Raw genomic sequence first — 15,207 nt, forward strand, 5'->3', positions numbered from 1 at the left:
ATGAATTGCAAACCCTCATGGGGAACATGGGTGCTATCTGAAACCCCCTAGAATCACAACAGTAAGCAATCAAGAAACCGATTCTTATGAAAAGTTCAGAGGTCAGTGACAATACTGGCCTGATTTGAGCAAAAGGATTGCATTAAATAGCTGAAGTACAGTAACATAAATAGGTTGGCCCCAGTGATGGGAGCCTTTCAGGAAAGGGGGAGAGTGAATGCGATGTGGAAGAAGAGTGCTAAAAGTTTCTGAGGAGAGGAAGAGCCTGAGGAGGACAGTTGAAATCAGGTGGTTAAAACGCTGCAACGGGTTGCAGTGGAGACTAGGGGAGGAGAGTCTGGAGCCAGAAAGCAACCAGAGGTGGTTTCCAGAATTCCCGAACGAGGTAGGATGAAGGTCTGGCCCAGGGAAGTGGAAATGTGAATGGCAGTGAAGAGATGCATGTGAGATCTCGAAGGGCAAACTGCCAGCACGCGTTGAAACCAGGGTCTAGGGAGTGGGGAAACGTTTTGATGGCACTCCACTCCTCTGAAAGAAGTAGGTGAGCAGGCCCTGGAGCTGATGAGAAGAGGGGCTCAGCCTCGGGCATGATAAATCTGTCAGGTGTCAAGGGGATTTGTTTCGGTACCAGGGACACCAGGCACAAGGTAGGAAAGATGCCACAGCCAGGAGTTTGGGGAGTTAACACCTTCAAAGAGGTAGCATACGTTTGAAGGATCTTGGGAAGAAGTTGGTGGAGATGGGAAGCAAGAATAGGGAGGGGCCCTGGGATGACGGGGGTGGGAGTAAGGGCACAGGTAATGGGGGGTAAACTGAAGAAAGAAGGGGGACACCACTCTTGGACCAGAGGAAAGGACGGGATGAGGTTGCTGGCAAACGCTGGAGTCAATATCTTCTTAGCAGAGGGGGCCGGCTCCCAGCTCTCCCCCAAGGAAATTGACGGTTGAACCCAAAGCAGTCTTCCCCTGGCTGGCTGGTCTCCCGGCCTCTGCACCCACTTCCTCACACTCTGTCTGCCGTGACGCCCTGGTCCCTGGGCCGTGAAGGGGTCCCTCTGCGCCCCCAGCCCTCTTTCCATCAGTCGTGGGGGGCGGCTCCGGCTCCCCAGGCCGCAGGGAGCCCTTTCCTGCACACTGTCGCCCCAGACCCGGCCGGGAGCCCCCTGCAGCACCGCCCACCTGGCCATCGCCGCAGCCCGCGCCCACTGCCCGCCAGAGCTGCAGCTAGCCAGAGGGCCCTCCCGGGGGTGGGGTTTCGGCCCCCCATCCCTCTCCGCCTTTGTTGCAGCGCCCCCCGGACACCCCGTCTCTGGCTCTGCCTCCACGTCCTGGCGGCCTGAGGAGAGAGGGGTTTGTTCGGGCGGTGCCAGGACGCACGCGGGCTCCCCAGAGCGAGGGGCGGGGAGGACCGAGCGGAGCGGCGAGCCGCGGGGGCCGCTGCTGCAGAAGGGGAGGAGAATGGGGAGGAGCTGGGGGCCAGGCAGTCGGGGAAGGAGGGGTCTTAAGGGGCGGTGAGCGCAGGTCGGATTTCCTCGGAGGCTGCCGAGCGGCGGAGCTCCCACCTTCCCTCAGAGCTCGCTGCGGCCGCCCTGCCCCGCGCCCTCAGGAGACCGGGACCGGACCATGGTGAGAGCTGGACGCGCGGCGCGGGGCGCAGTGGTCCAACCCCTTCGGGCGGACGAGGGTGACCGGGCGAAGGGGGCGAGTCCACGGGACCCCGCGAAGTTTCCCGGGTGGGCGCGGGGCCCGGCGCCTTCAGTCTCGTTCTTCCCTCTTCCGCAGATGTGGACACGCTGGCTCGCGCTCGCGCTGGTGGCGGTCGCCTGGGTCCACGCCGAGGTAGGTGAGCGGCCGAGGAGGTCCGAACTCGGGCTCCGGGGCCACTTGGGTGTGCGCGTCGGCCGGGCGAGGAGTGCGTCCTGGGGATGTTCTCCCGGGGTGGGACTGGGAGTTTCCATGCGTGGGGCGAGGGGGCGCTCCGAGCAGAAATGCTACTTGCGAAACTTAAACCTCCAAATCAGGAAAAGTAGTTTGGGCCATAAGCGGGAACCCCACCACGATAATATGGAGGGAGAGTGAGGAGGGGGAAAGAGGACGAGCTGGGCGGATTGGGACGGAGGGGGCGACGAGGGAAGCCCCTGAGTTCAAAAAGGCGACTTTGAGTTCTTTCCTTTACTTAAGAGGAAATTAAGAATAGTTGGGGGCTTTTTCCTTCCAAGGCTAACTCCTCGGGGAAAGGGGAGGGGAGAGATTCTCCTTTAGGGCGGAATGCTTTTTTCTTTTTTTATAAAGTAAGATTGTGATTCCCAGCCGTTTTTTTTTTTTTTTTTTCTTTCTTTCTTTGTAAAGTGCCCTCGGATTTTGTGTTAATATCAGGGCCATAACAGCCTTTTAAAAGCTCAATTTCCCCTTAATCCAGCGTTGCGCAAGTGTAAGAGATCCGTTGCTCTGCTCTTTGGGGGCTCCACGTTTCCAGTCAAACTATTTCAGCGCTTTTTTGGTAATGTTTTCCTTTCAACTCCAGTGACCTTCCTGAGACACTACAAACAAACCAACAAACCCTTCACTCACAAGCCCCTCCATTAACTCAAAGGTTTATGGACAGAAAATAAACAATTCCAAATTCCCTGGGCTCTAGTCTCCAGAAGAGTGAGGTCAGAAACCAAACATTTGATAATTATGGCAGGAAATGTGGAAGGAATTAAAAAGCATGAGGGAGAAGAAATGGAATGTACATTACAAAAGAAATAGCTCCCTGGTGGGTGGTTATTCCCCCTCTTTGAATTTTTTCTTCCAGTTACAGTTTAGCCCCACCCTTTGCATCACAGTTTGACTCTGCCCAGCAAAAAAATCATAAAAGCATACAAGGTCTTCATGAGTTAAAAAAAAAAAATACACATATATTACTCTCACTTAATTCATACATAAACTCTCACTTAATTCATTATTGTGTTATTGGTTGCACTGGAAACACAAGCTCACAATGAAATTTAAAAACTAGCTAATATTTACTGGATATCTACTTTGTGTCATAATGAAACCCCATTTTAATGATGGGGAAACTGAGCCAGAGGTTATGTATTTTACCCAGTGCCCTAAGCTGTTACATGGTAGGGATAGGGATCTGAACCCAAACAGTCTGGCATCATACCCCCGGTTCTTAACCACTACCCCACAGAAGGAGTTCACATTTGGGGCATTTCTTACATAGCAGACATTGGACTGCATGTGTCATTTCTTTTAAATCTTCACCAACCTTATGAGGTCAGTTTTTTTAATCCCCATTTTACAGAAGAGGAAACACATTTAGGAGATTAGATAACATGCCCAGGGTCACACAGCTAATCAGTTCTGAAGAAGGATCTGAATCCAGCTCCCTCAGTGTTTGGGGCCCATCTTGAACTCCAGATCTGCTTCTTATGCATTTTGTTTTCCAGGGTTTGAATTTGAGGGAGGATCGCTCTTTACTGGCTAATTTAGCCCTGGCTGGGGAACACCCTTCCATTCCTGCTGTGGCCCTCAAAAGGCAGCTGCAGTCCAATGATGGATGAGGTGAATCCCTGGTTGGTTTTACGGCAGGCTTAGGAATTGCCAGCTAGTGTGTGAAATCACTCAGTGAACTGGAATGCAGATGTGAGGTATGAGGAAGCTGTTGGTTCCCGCACCAGGAGACTGAAGGCTGGAGGCCCTGTGACCCAAGGTCCAGGATCTATTCTAGGCAGCCTGCACTATACCCCCCTCCCCCGCTGACTAGCATTGACTAGCATTGCAGGGAAAAGTTTTGTTCTCATAGGAAACTCCCCCAGCAGCAATTTCCTGCTTTGGGTAGAAGACCAGAGAGTTCTCCCACCAAATTCCCAGACAAAATCAAGGTGCCAAGGCATGAAAACTGAGAGAGTTGGTGCAGAAAGTAGACACGAACTCAGAGTACCTGAGGAGTAAGGAGGAGTAGGTATGATCCTGGTTACATTTCATGCCTCCAGATTATTAAGGATCATCCTTTTTTTTTTTTTTTTTTTAAGATTTTATGTATTTATTTGAGAGGGCAGGGAGAGTAAGCAGAAGGGAGAGGGAGAGAGAATCTGAAGCAGACCCCATGCCGAGTACAGAGCCTGACGTGGGGCTCGATCCCACTATCACGATATCATGACCTGAACTGAAACCAAGAGTTGGAGACTTAACTGACTGAGCCGCCCAGGTGCCCCAAGTGATCTTTTAATCAATCCAGTCTCTTGATGTCTGGCCTGAGTAACATGTGACAAGTTTTTAATCCATGTTAGCAATTTGTATATTATTTTAAGTCTTTTATAATTGTGCTTGGGATAGAACATTTTTCCTTACCAGCTATAAGAACGTACAGCAAACAAAGCCAAATAATGATATTTACAGCCTTTATTGACATGAATCCCTGTTAGTAGACCTTAGGGCTAAAGGTGTACAAATACTGTTGAATTTTTTCAAAAAACGAAATTTAAAAAATCAACTTAGTTTTCTTGGTGCTTTTTGGTTTAATACAAGTGCAAGTACTTAACTCAACATATGTGATTCCTTGACAAATCATGTTGGTATTGGAAGGAGCCAAGACTTCAGAATCAGAGGTGTCCCAGGCTTGGGAAAAGGTAGTTGTCATTATTAATGCCAGTCTGTAAATCCTGTTTGGTTAGATTCAGGAAACTATTAACAAATCTCATTAAGGGAAGTGTTCTATTTCACATGTTTTCTATGGTCTCTTACTTGGTACTACTTGCTTTTTTGATTGCTTCCTCTCTTTTACTCTCTCTTTTCTTAATATTCTTATCACCAATGTATGCCTTCTGGCAGCCTCCCCCACATTCTGCTCCCTCCACCTGAGCTCACTCTTTGCAGTCTATGCTTGAGAGGGGATATTGGCGAGGGTGGCACAGGTCTGCTGAAGAGCATATGTTAGCATCTATATGGGTGAGGAATGGGGGGGGGTTGGCAGCAGCTTGAGGGAATGCTTCAACTAACAGTGACAAGGCTACCCCTTTTTTAGATTCTGTTGGGTGGGGGGGCTGTGCGGGCTTGCTCATTCTCCTTCACCCATTCCCCTCCCACAGAGAATTACTGCAGTTAAGTGAGAGGTGTGGACAGAGGCTAGGAAAGTTGGACAGTCCATGTGCCCTTGGGTCTCAGTGGGTGGATCCAAGTCTACTCTAACATGGCAGGCTGGAAGGGACCCTGTGGCCCAGCTGCCTGCTTCTGAAAGACAGCCTTGGCGAGCACCCAAGCACACTTCCGCTCTCCCTCAGCGGCTGTGTCTGCTAGTGCTCTGATTGCCAGCATCCCAGGTCTATAAAATCACCATGATAAGTCACATGTGCAAGGGAGTGATGCACCAATCAGAACACTCACTCCATTAAGGCATAACTTGACCCATGAACTGTGAGTGCATCACTTCAGATAATAGTAACAATAATAATTACCCAGAGAAATGAGGCGATTATTAGGTCCTTGTCCTGTTGAAGCCAGGTTTCTCATTTATAGCCCATTATCAACGTACAAGTTAATCAACCACTAGTGGGGTTTTATTGGCTGATGTGGGATCTTCTCTATATCCTTCAGAATTATTCTAATGGTGGATTCATGGAGGGCCCACTTTCTCTGACTCCTCCTTAGAGCCGCAACAGAACTAGGATTCTAATATTCATCTTGTACATTAACCTTTAAAATAATATCTTGTTTATCCATTCACAAATAAACTACTTGCTGTGATTCTAAAGACCATTATTGGAAATCAGAATTTTTTTTTTTTTAAGATTTTATTTATTTGACAGAGAGAGATCACAAGTAGGCAGAGAGGCAGGCAGAGAGAGAGGGAAGCAGGCTCCTCGCAGAGCAGAGAGCCCGATGTGGGGCTCGATCCCAGGACCCTGAGATCATGACCTGAGCCGAAGGCAGAGGCTCTAACCCACTGAGCCACCCAGGCGCCCCGGAAATCAGAATGTTAAACATAGTGGGGCCTCTGCTGAATAACCAGAACGGAAGGGCAAGCACCCTGCACACTGAGGCCTGGCCACTGAAGCTGTCTTTAGACAAAGGACATGTTACAGTTCCCACGCAGGCCTCCGGATTGAGTGATGGAAAGCAGGAGTCCGTTCCCAACCTCAAAGGAGCTAGCTGGGAAGGAGCGGTGAGGTGGCAATCAGTGGGCATGAGGCTGCGATGGATGTAATGTCTTGGAGAAGAAAATAAAGTCTTCAAAGTCAGTGGGTCAGAAAGATGTTTTTCTAGGAAAATAGAGAACATGATGAACTGTAAATACCAGTGGTCACACACCATGGATTGAAAATGTCAGTGTCATTTTCCTACTCCTCTTCAAATAACTGGACATCAAGATAAAATTCCCAATAGCCATAAACAGAATGAATGTAATGACACCAGATATTATAGGATTGAAAAAACCTTATACTTAGATGGATTAATTTTGTAAGCCAGGTGGTTAATGTCATGCAAGTCACTGCATAATTTTCTCTAAGTTTGCTGTCTTCTGGTGCCTGTGACTTGGGCGTGGGGTGCTTTCTGTGGGAGAGAGTCATTACCAGCACAGGCCTTCTCTTCACAGAGCCCATCAGGCAGTACTCCTGCCACGGGCTGAGCACGCCCTGCGCACAGGGCAGAGTCATGCCTGAAGTGCAGACATGGTCTCTGCCCTCAGGTTGCTTTCAGTCTAAAGATGGGCCAGGTGCTTTAAACTGTGGTAGCTATAATATTGTTATACCTACAAGATGAACAAGTGTCTTTATAATTGTAATTATTGCTCTTTTGTTTTACATTAATGTAGGGCTTCCCTGGTTTTTAAAGTTTTGTGGGTTTGTTTGTTTGTTTGCTTGTTTAACGTTAGTATAATGCACAAATCCTTAAGGTACAGCTTGATGGATTTTACAGATAGATACGTCCAAGTAGCCACCACCCAATCAAGAGTGAGGCAATAGGTGCAGAAAGCAGGCTGTGAACTCAAGGTATGTGGAAACAGTTACGATGAAAAGAGTGAGGGGTTGATATGATCAGTTACACTTTATCATTCATCATTTAATTAGTCCAGGCTCTTCGTGCTTGGCCCTAGGAATATTTGGCAAGCTTTTAATTCATGTTTTAACAGTAAACCTTTAATAATTATGAAAAGGTAAATTGACCCTCTCCATATGATAATTGCAATTTGGATATTATTGTAAGCATTTTAGCTTGTAGTTAACAGTGTTTATACTAGAAAATTGTTTTTCTTGTTAACTACACAGGCGTAGAGCAAACACAGTTAAATACAGTCTTTATTGACATGAATCCATTTTAGCAGACTTTGGATCAGCTTTGGGGGAGCTGACTTGGCTATTTTGCAGCTGGGTATTCCGAGGCTCAATATAATCTACACTGAGAAATTAAATCAAGGAAGGAAACTAAAATAATTCTTTTGACCATTTTGCCCTGGCCATTATTACTTTCAGAGGGACTGCATAAGATGTCCATTACATTATTTATGATGGCAAAAAAAACTTAAAATCTACTGCATATCCAACAATAGGAGAAGAGTTAAGGGTTAACAACAATACATGCCACTAAAAGTTATGTTTACAAAAATTTATAAGGCTCTGGCAAATGATTAGAATTTAATTTAAAAAGCAGAACGCTTGCCACTCTGCATTATCCTCACAACTGCATACAGATTTATAGAGAAGTATAACAAAGTGCTTTAAAATTCATCTTGAGTATTCTTGTGACCCCTCTTTTTCAGGAGGAATTTACCCTCCTAATATATGCTATTCTATTTAAATAAAAAAATGAGCTATTTTCTGATAAAATATGAAAATGTAATATGCTCCTGAAAACCTTAGAGAATATAGAAAAGACTAGAGGAAAGAATGAAATTACCATGATTCTACTACCTAAAGATAAATCAGCCCTTTATCCTTCCTTTCAGAGAAATTGTCAATCAACAGATGTATGTGGTGAGCCTACTAGACCCTGTAGGCAATAAAAGTAAGTATCTCACAACACTGTGAGATAAATGGCCTTCAGTGATGGTACGAAGATGGCATGCATGTCACAACTCCCCTCTCCCTAACACTTGACAGACATTGCTAATCAATCATAGAATACTGTCCTCCTGAGTCTGGAGAAGCTTTGAAAATCCTCAGCGAGGTTCTGGGTAGCCACTAGCAATTAGTTATTCTGTGTGTGATATAAAAGATACTTACCATTCCTTGTAGAAACATCAATCCAATCTGACAAACCTTGGTATATCTTTAAGCAAAATTAAGGTGATTAGAAGGCAGAGGTCAGGACTATGTGAAACAAAGAAAACATGGGGTAATAGATGGTATGACTAGAGTAATGAATAGATGAAAATGTCAAAAAAAAAAGGGGGGGGCACTTTATTCCTTCCCAAGCTTTTGACTTCTTAAGACAAATTTGAACACCTTAAAGGGAGCCAAACCCTCTAATGCTGGCCATCAACAAGAATATGATAATGAGAATTTTCTTGGCTGTTCTGATGGAGTAAACAGTTGTTCTTGCTAAGGCTCTATGAGCTGCTGCTGTCATAGATAACAGCTCCTGCATTAGCAGCCATCTGGCAATAACTTGCTAATAGAAAGCTCTTTGGGTAGTTGGAGTACAAAATATACCCTATAAATCTGCATTTTCTGCTGTGGTTGGAGGAGTTCCATGAAATCTCCACACAGACTTTTTATGTGCTCATTTGGAAACCATCACCAAGAAGCTATTCCCAGGATTAAGTCTGAATTTATGACCCTTAAAATGTTCCCTGAATAATCCCGGACACTATTTTTGATCAGCTTAACTCGTGTCAAAACAAGTCATGTGACACATGGCAAAAGCCATGACATGTTTCAGGCCCCGATTTATACATGTGTGTGTCATGGGATATTGGCTTCAGTTGATAGAAGGAAACTTCCTCTTTGTCGTTACTTTTTATCTTGTTCAAGATTTAAAATTTTTGTGTCTAAGGCAAAATTTGTCTTTTCCCCCACAGTCTTTGATTCTGTCGTTCAGTAATAGTAAATGAATGTAATTTATTGATCTATGGACATGCCGGGCATTATGCCAGTCCCTTTGCCCATATGCTGCTACTGAGAAGAGTGTGGAACTACAAGGCAGTACCGGGTAGATCCCTGTTCTGAAGGAGTTGCTATTACCATAGCTCCTGTGCAGCTCAGTTGGATCTGGCCAAATTTAGGGGGCCAGATTTATGGCTTTCTCAGAAAGTACCACCCCATTCCTCAACTCTGGCTGCTGGTCCAGAAAACCCTGAAATGCAGCAGGATTTTCTGAGAAAACTTCTCAGAAAATCCTGTAGCATCCTTCTGAGAAGAATGCCTTCTCAGAACTTGGGAGGCCCTGCTTGAGTCACTGGGGCCATTTGCTACCTGTCCACCTGGACTACTTGACCAGCCCGTCCAGTAGGTGGCAGCTTTCTGTGTGGAAATTGTGTCTATTCCTGGCGTGCTGATGCTTTTCTCTTACATTCACATCACTCAAGCCTTCCACGGAGTCCCTTTCTTCACTTGTTCGCATATCTGGGTGTTGCCAAGTTTTATCTTTTACACGGACCCTGCTACAGCTCCTTCTCATCACTAAGAAGGACATTATAAAATAAGGAGAGTCCTTGACTTCAAAGTCCTGCTCTGCCCCCTTTCTTAAGCCACCTAATATCTCTGATTTGCAGCTTCAGTTAATAGCAAGGGCTCTGGGTAATACGCTGTGTTTGAATGCTGCCCTTGTCTGGCTGTGAGACCTGTATAAGTTACTTAACCTCCATGAGCTCACTTTGCTCATCTGTAAAATGGGGATAATGGCCATCTCTCTGCATATCTCTCCAATTAGATAATGGGTAAGGTTTCCTCTACTCATGGAACATAGTCAACACCAAACACCTGCAAGAGATAAGTGCCTGTTACCAGCTCCTACAACGCACTGAGGCTGTTTTTGACTCTGTAATGATTTCAGTAAGAGAATTCTCAATTTATGTATGAATATCCACTAGGCATTGTCTGTTTTTGTACAACCTGTGCGCTGGCTCAAGGTCACTGTATTTCATTTCTGATTTATCTTTGAGAGGAAGGACAGCATAATTGTTTAGTGCTAGGACCTTAAAGCTAGATTACCTGAATTCAGTACTAGCCCTATGATCTTGGGGAAGTTACTTAACCTCTCTCAGCCTGTATCCTCATCTATAAAATGGGTTTTACTAGAGAGTTTTTACTCCATAGGTTAGTTGTGAGCATCAAAAAAGCTCTTACATGTAAAGCAGTTAGAAGAGTGGCTCAGCCCATAGAATGTGGTGTTAGCTACTAGTATCATTCTTGTGGCGTCTGTTTATTGGAAGAGCTCCAGAACTCTTGTGGTGTGGGAGTGGGTGCGGGTGCACACACCCATGGCTTGCAGAAAACTCTCCTTGCCTCTTTTACTCTCTCCAGAGATTAAGGATCATCTGCTTTTTAAACGACAATAAACGACAAGTAGGATATTTATTTCAGTGGATGGTTTGATGCCCAGAATTTGTATCAGAGCCCTTGCTTCTACTGAGCCAATCTTGCTTTCAGACTTCTAGATAGTATTTCTTATCCTTCCTGCAGGAAAAGAATTAGGTGCTCATTGAGCACCTCCTGTGCACAGGCAGTGGGCTGTGCCAACCAGCACAGGTTCTCCCTAAAGACAGTGAATGAGAGAGAATAGCAGAAAGGGAAGAAGAGGGAGAAAAAGCAAAGAGGGACTAAAGCTCCTGGAGTTTTTCCACATTCAGTTTTTCTCTCCCCTGGGCCCCTCCTTCTTACATATGGAGATGGCCACCGATAGAGATTGGATTTTTTGTGGGATGGTCATTTTCATATTTTCTTGCTGTCGTCCCTATAGCACACCTGTTAGTGGGACACGAATTCTAAATTTGGGGTTCGGAAAATATGATCAGGCAAAGGACTAGAATCCTTTAGCTTTCATTGCTCAAAACATAAATACCTACTCTCAAAGACAGGGTAGGGGAGTATTCCTGGAACAGGCTGCGATTTGTCCCTTTGGGAACCAAGGCAACGCTCTATGTGTTTTGCACACAAACCTTAAGTCCTCTGCCGGGCACTGCTATGTCTGGCAGCGAGCCCTGACTGCAACCCCACGTGGCCACTGATTCCAGGCCCCGGAGCTGGGTCTTTATTGCTGTGTTGCTCTTTCCTCTTCATCTCTCCCTTCTACCTCCTTGTCTTTCCTCTTCTTTCTCGTGTTCAACACCGTTACAGAGAGGTCATCTTGGAGGGTTCAGGCTGCCTTGGGAGCTGCCAAAATATCCACCGACCACCAGGTTCACATTTTATTCAGAGGCAAACCTGCACAAAGTGTTCCTGCAGTGTTTTGCTTCACCCCTCCAGGACAAAGTAAAATTTCACAAAGTTACAAAGTTAACTCAAGGGAAAAAAGTAAAAAGTACCACAACCCTGTTCTCTGTCAGACACTAAGGTAATGCTGGTGACTAAGATGTAGACCGTGTTCCCCAGGAGCCTGCAGTCCAGTGGGGGAGACAGACAGGGACAGAGGCTCAGAGTGACCCAGTGTGGGAAGTACCAGGATGGGCCTGAGAACCTACCCCATTACCGGGGGATCTGAGAAGGCCTCCAAAAGGTCTCCCAAAGCTGCGCCCCAAAAAATGAGTGGTAGTTAGCCAGACAACTGTAGGAGGAGAGGGAAAGAGCCTTGTCTTATTTAATTCTCACAACCTGATAAGAAGATACTGTAATTTTCATTACTTCATCGATGAAGAAACCGTAGCTCAGAGAATTCAGTTAGTTACTCAAAATCAGCCACCTAGTAAAGAGTAAAGCTAGGATATAAATTCACACTTCAGCTCTCGAAGCAGTTGCCCTCTGTGCTAGGCCCATCACGTCTAATTTTGAAAGGGACTCTGAAAAGAAACGAAAAACATTTTTTGCCAGGTCACATGGACACGATAAAAACAAACCAACAAAACCCCAGACCAAAAACCTGTACAGGCCTCCTCGTGTTTTTAAACTTTCTAAAAAAGATTTTATTTATTTGACAGAGATCACAAGTAGGCAGAAAGACAGGCAGAGAGAGGAGAAAGCAGTCTCCCCACTGAGCAGAGAGCCTGATGCGGGGCTCGATTCCAGGACCCTGTGATCGTGACCTGAGCTGAAGGCAGGGGCTTTAACCCACTGAGCCACCCAGGTGCCCCACAGGTCTCCTTGTGTTTTGTTTGAGTAAGTGTCTGGATCCACACTTCTGTGGGCTGCATAGGTAGGGTAGGACCTCCACCTGGTTCAGGTTCAGTGGCTTCTCTAATGTTAGGGCACCTGCTGCATTGTTTTCAGTGGTTTAGGGGATGTTTTAAGACAGTGTCTTTGTGCTTCAGATGCATTCACCAGTGTTCCACATTGAGTCAGACCAATTTGAAGACCACTCCAAAGCTCCAACTGAGCTTTGCGGGTATGGTCATTTGGGGCCAGTGCAGCTGGCCAAGGAGAATGGGGTGACTCCATCCTGCACTCTCTGTGCCCTGGCATAGAGCTTGTCTTTATGCCCAGAGGAGGGGCTATCTTCTTTCTAACCCATACTTGGACTCTCCAAACCCAGCATTTTCTCTCAGATGTGTGATGCTTATTGGACCATGGTGGCCATTTCTCCATCTATACATTTTATAAATCAATATCAGTAGTCATAAAATTTTCGTAACAGGCCTCCATCAAAAGCCAGTTCTGTATCTTTGTGGGTTTTCCTCATGGATTTGGCTAAGATGATACAAATGAGAATTTTTAAAAGAAAAATCTGTTCTTTTGTACCCACAAATGTGCTCCTTTGGGCTGCTGCTCAATTCCATCTAGTTTGGGGAACTCTGATTCCACAGGAACTAGGAAAAGCATTCCCAGCTTCTCTCTGATTGCTGGATTAGCACAACTTCCTTCAGCCCACAGCTGAATTCCAGCCCCGAGGAAGAAATGTCTTAGATTAAGTGAACTCCCAGCCCGGAGCCTGTCAGAGGCTGTGTCATGTGTTTGCATTAGCTGAACAAAAAGCAAGCAGGATTTCTGGCCCCGCTCCCCCTCCTCCCACAGCCCCTCTGGAGGGGCTGGTTAAAGTCTAGACAGTGTCTGCTTGGCACCGCGCCTTTCTAGCACAATCTGCACAGTTCTGTAGCTCTGACTTGTGTTGCCTCTCCTCTCTCACTTTCCCAGTTTTCTTAGTCTGTCGCACACTGTCTCAGGGGGAGAGGGGGCTTACTGGCCTGAGCTGCATGCATAAGAAGCAGGTAAGTGAATTTATGAGACTGTCAGGTTTCAGCTGTCTTGAGACAGTGGGAGTCACGGAAATGCCAGCAGTGCTGGCCAAAGCTGTGGCTGAGCTCCCAGAGATTCCTGATGTGAGCCGGCTACAGACAAGCCTCCTCTTATTGGCCAGAGATGGGCTGGAGTGAATGACTCACGCCAGACCGTGGCACCCGGGTCAGAAGCCTTGTGCCTTCCGCTGGTCGTATGACCTTGGGCAAGTCACCTGACCCCTCATCTGCAAAATACGGGAGTTGGAGCAGGGGAGCTCTAGAACCCGGCCCACAAATCCTATCCATAGGAGAGGAGGCAGACAGTTAGGTTGGATTGTCAAAATATTCTTAATGGAGTTAAGATATTTGATTAGCTCCTGTCTTAGCGGATGGCCCAAGGGGGAGCAGTTTGAAAAGAGAAGCTGGCCAGGAATGGGAAGGAAAGAGCAACTAAAAGCAGTAGGCCTTTTGTGTCTCTTGGTTCCTCTCGCGTGTGCCGAGTGCCCCGTGAATAGTACAGCATGCGGCCCCCAAACAGTCTGCGCGCCCAGGAATCCCAAATGCTGGTGACCCTGTAGAGAGGAATCACTTGATTTTCCACTTCAGAAACCAGCTGCTCAACATCACTGGGCAAGAAATGAAGGATGCTGGGTCTGCTTGGGGTTGAGCAAATAATTTTTTTTTTTTAAAGGAAAACAATTCAGAGTTCTAAAGTGTGCAACTTGAGCTTCTATTGAGCTCATTTAAAACAACAACAACAACAACAACAACAACTTTCCTCTGACCTTTGTAAATGTTCTTTTAAAGCTAATGATGCAGTATTGAAGTGGCTTACAAAAACAGTTGTCTGGAAATGCTGTGTGGACCCCAGTTTTGTTTTTCTGGAATGCATCTTGCCTTCTCACCATGCCACCTGGCTCATGACCAGGATCCTAGGTTTCCTGACTAGGTATTGATGAAGTTGCTGCCCTGGTCCCCAGGCCCTTCTCCAAATCAGTTCAAGGCTGTTATAGCTAAGGCCTTGACCTTGACCTCTTTGGTGTTGACCTCACCAGGTAAATCAACTGACCTGTGAGGATGAACTCAGTAAGGAAACAGAGGCCAACACAGATGTTTTAGTCCTACTGAAAGGCTTGGTGACTTAACTGCACTCCAAATCCTAAACCCTGCTGGATGAGCCCAGTATGCTATATTATCAGTCCTGCATGGGGGCCCAGCCCAATGTTGCCTGTGGCTTTCCTAATAAATCTACTTGTACGGTGTCAGAATTGAGTTAAAATTGGCTGTGCCCCAGAATAGACTGTACACGCAGACATACACATAAATTTCACTACTTAATTGACTTAATTGACATTACTTAATTGAATTAGATTTCACTACTCAGAGAATAGGACTGTCGACCTGTAGCTCGATATACTTCCGCCACAAAAAGAACCCCAAATTCCTATTGGAACTTATGAAGAGAAGCATGTAGGTTATTAAATTTTCCTTAATGTGACTCTTCTAATTTAGTTTAGTATGTGACCTCCATTATACTGTCCTGATTTCCTTCCTAAACCAAGGCACATAGAAAACAGTGATGAGGAGGAATTATTTTTGTGCGTGGGAAGTTGGCTTGTTAATGAACATTAACATAATCAATGTATGCTAATCATTTGTTCATTCATTCATGTCCTACCTAATTTCAAAAATTAGAGGTACATACTGTTTTTCCAATCAAATCCCATAGCTAGCAAGTCCTGCTAGCTTCTGTTAGTGTTAGGCTAACTATTTTCAGCTGTGGAGAGGGACCCGAGTTTGTGGCATATTTGCAAGAGAGGAAAATAAAATACATAAGGAACTCAGCGACAGAAAAGTTTCTGGTGACTCTCACGGGGATACCTGGCTCATCTAAAGCTTAGTAAGAAATTGATA

The 15,207-nt window shown here is 45.8% G+C and overlaps 1 protein-coding gene across 1 annotated transcript in view; it reads left to right on the forward strand.

The window, feature by feature from the left end:
* Positions 1 to 1,521: 1,521 nt before the first annotated feature.
* LOC111147946 (follistatin like 1) overlaps positions 1,522 to 15,207 on the forward strand; it is a 52,878-nt gene continuing 39,192 nt past the window's right edge. The window contains exons 1-2 of the mRNA XM_022504207.1: positions 1,522 to 1,625; positions 1,782 to 1,838. Of these exons, the coding sequence (XP_022359915.1) occupies positions 1,623 to 1,625; positions 1,782 to 1,838 (60 nt within the window). The 5' untranslated portion in view covers positions 1,522 to 1,622. The remainder of the gene's footprint in view (positions 1,626 to 1,781; positions 1,839 to 15,207) is intronic.

Source organism: Enhydra lutris, unplaced genomic scaffold (assembly GCF_002288905.1).
Source record: "Enhydra lutris kenyoni isolate GAN:26980312 unplaced genomic scaffold, ASM228890v2 scaffoldscaffold2, whole genome shotgun sequence".
Taxonomy (NCBI): Eukaryota; Metazoa; Chordata; class Mammalia; order Carnivora; family Mustelidae; genus Enhydra; species Enhydra lutris.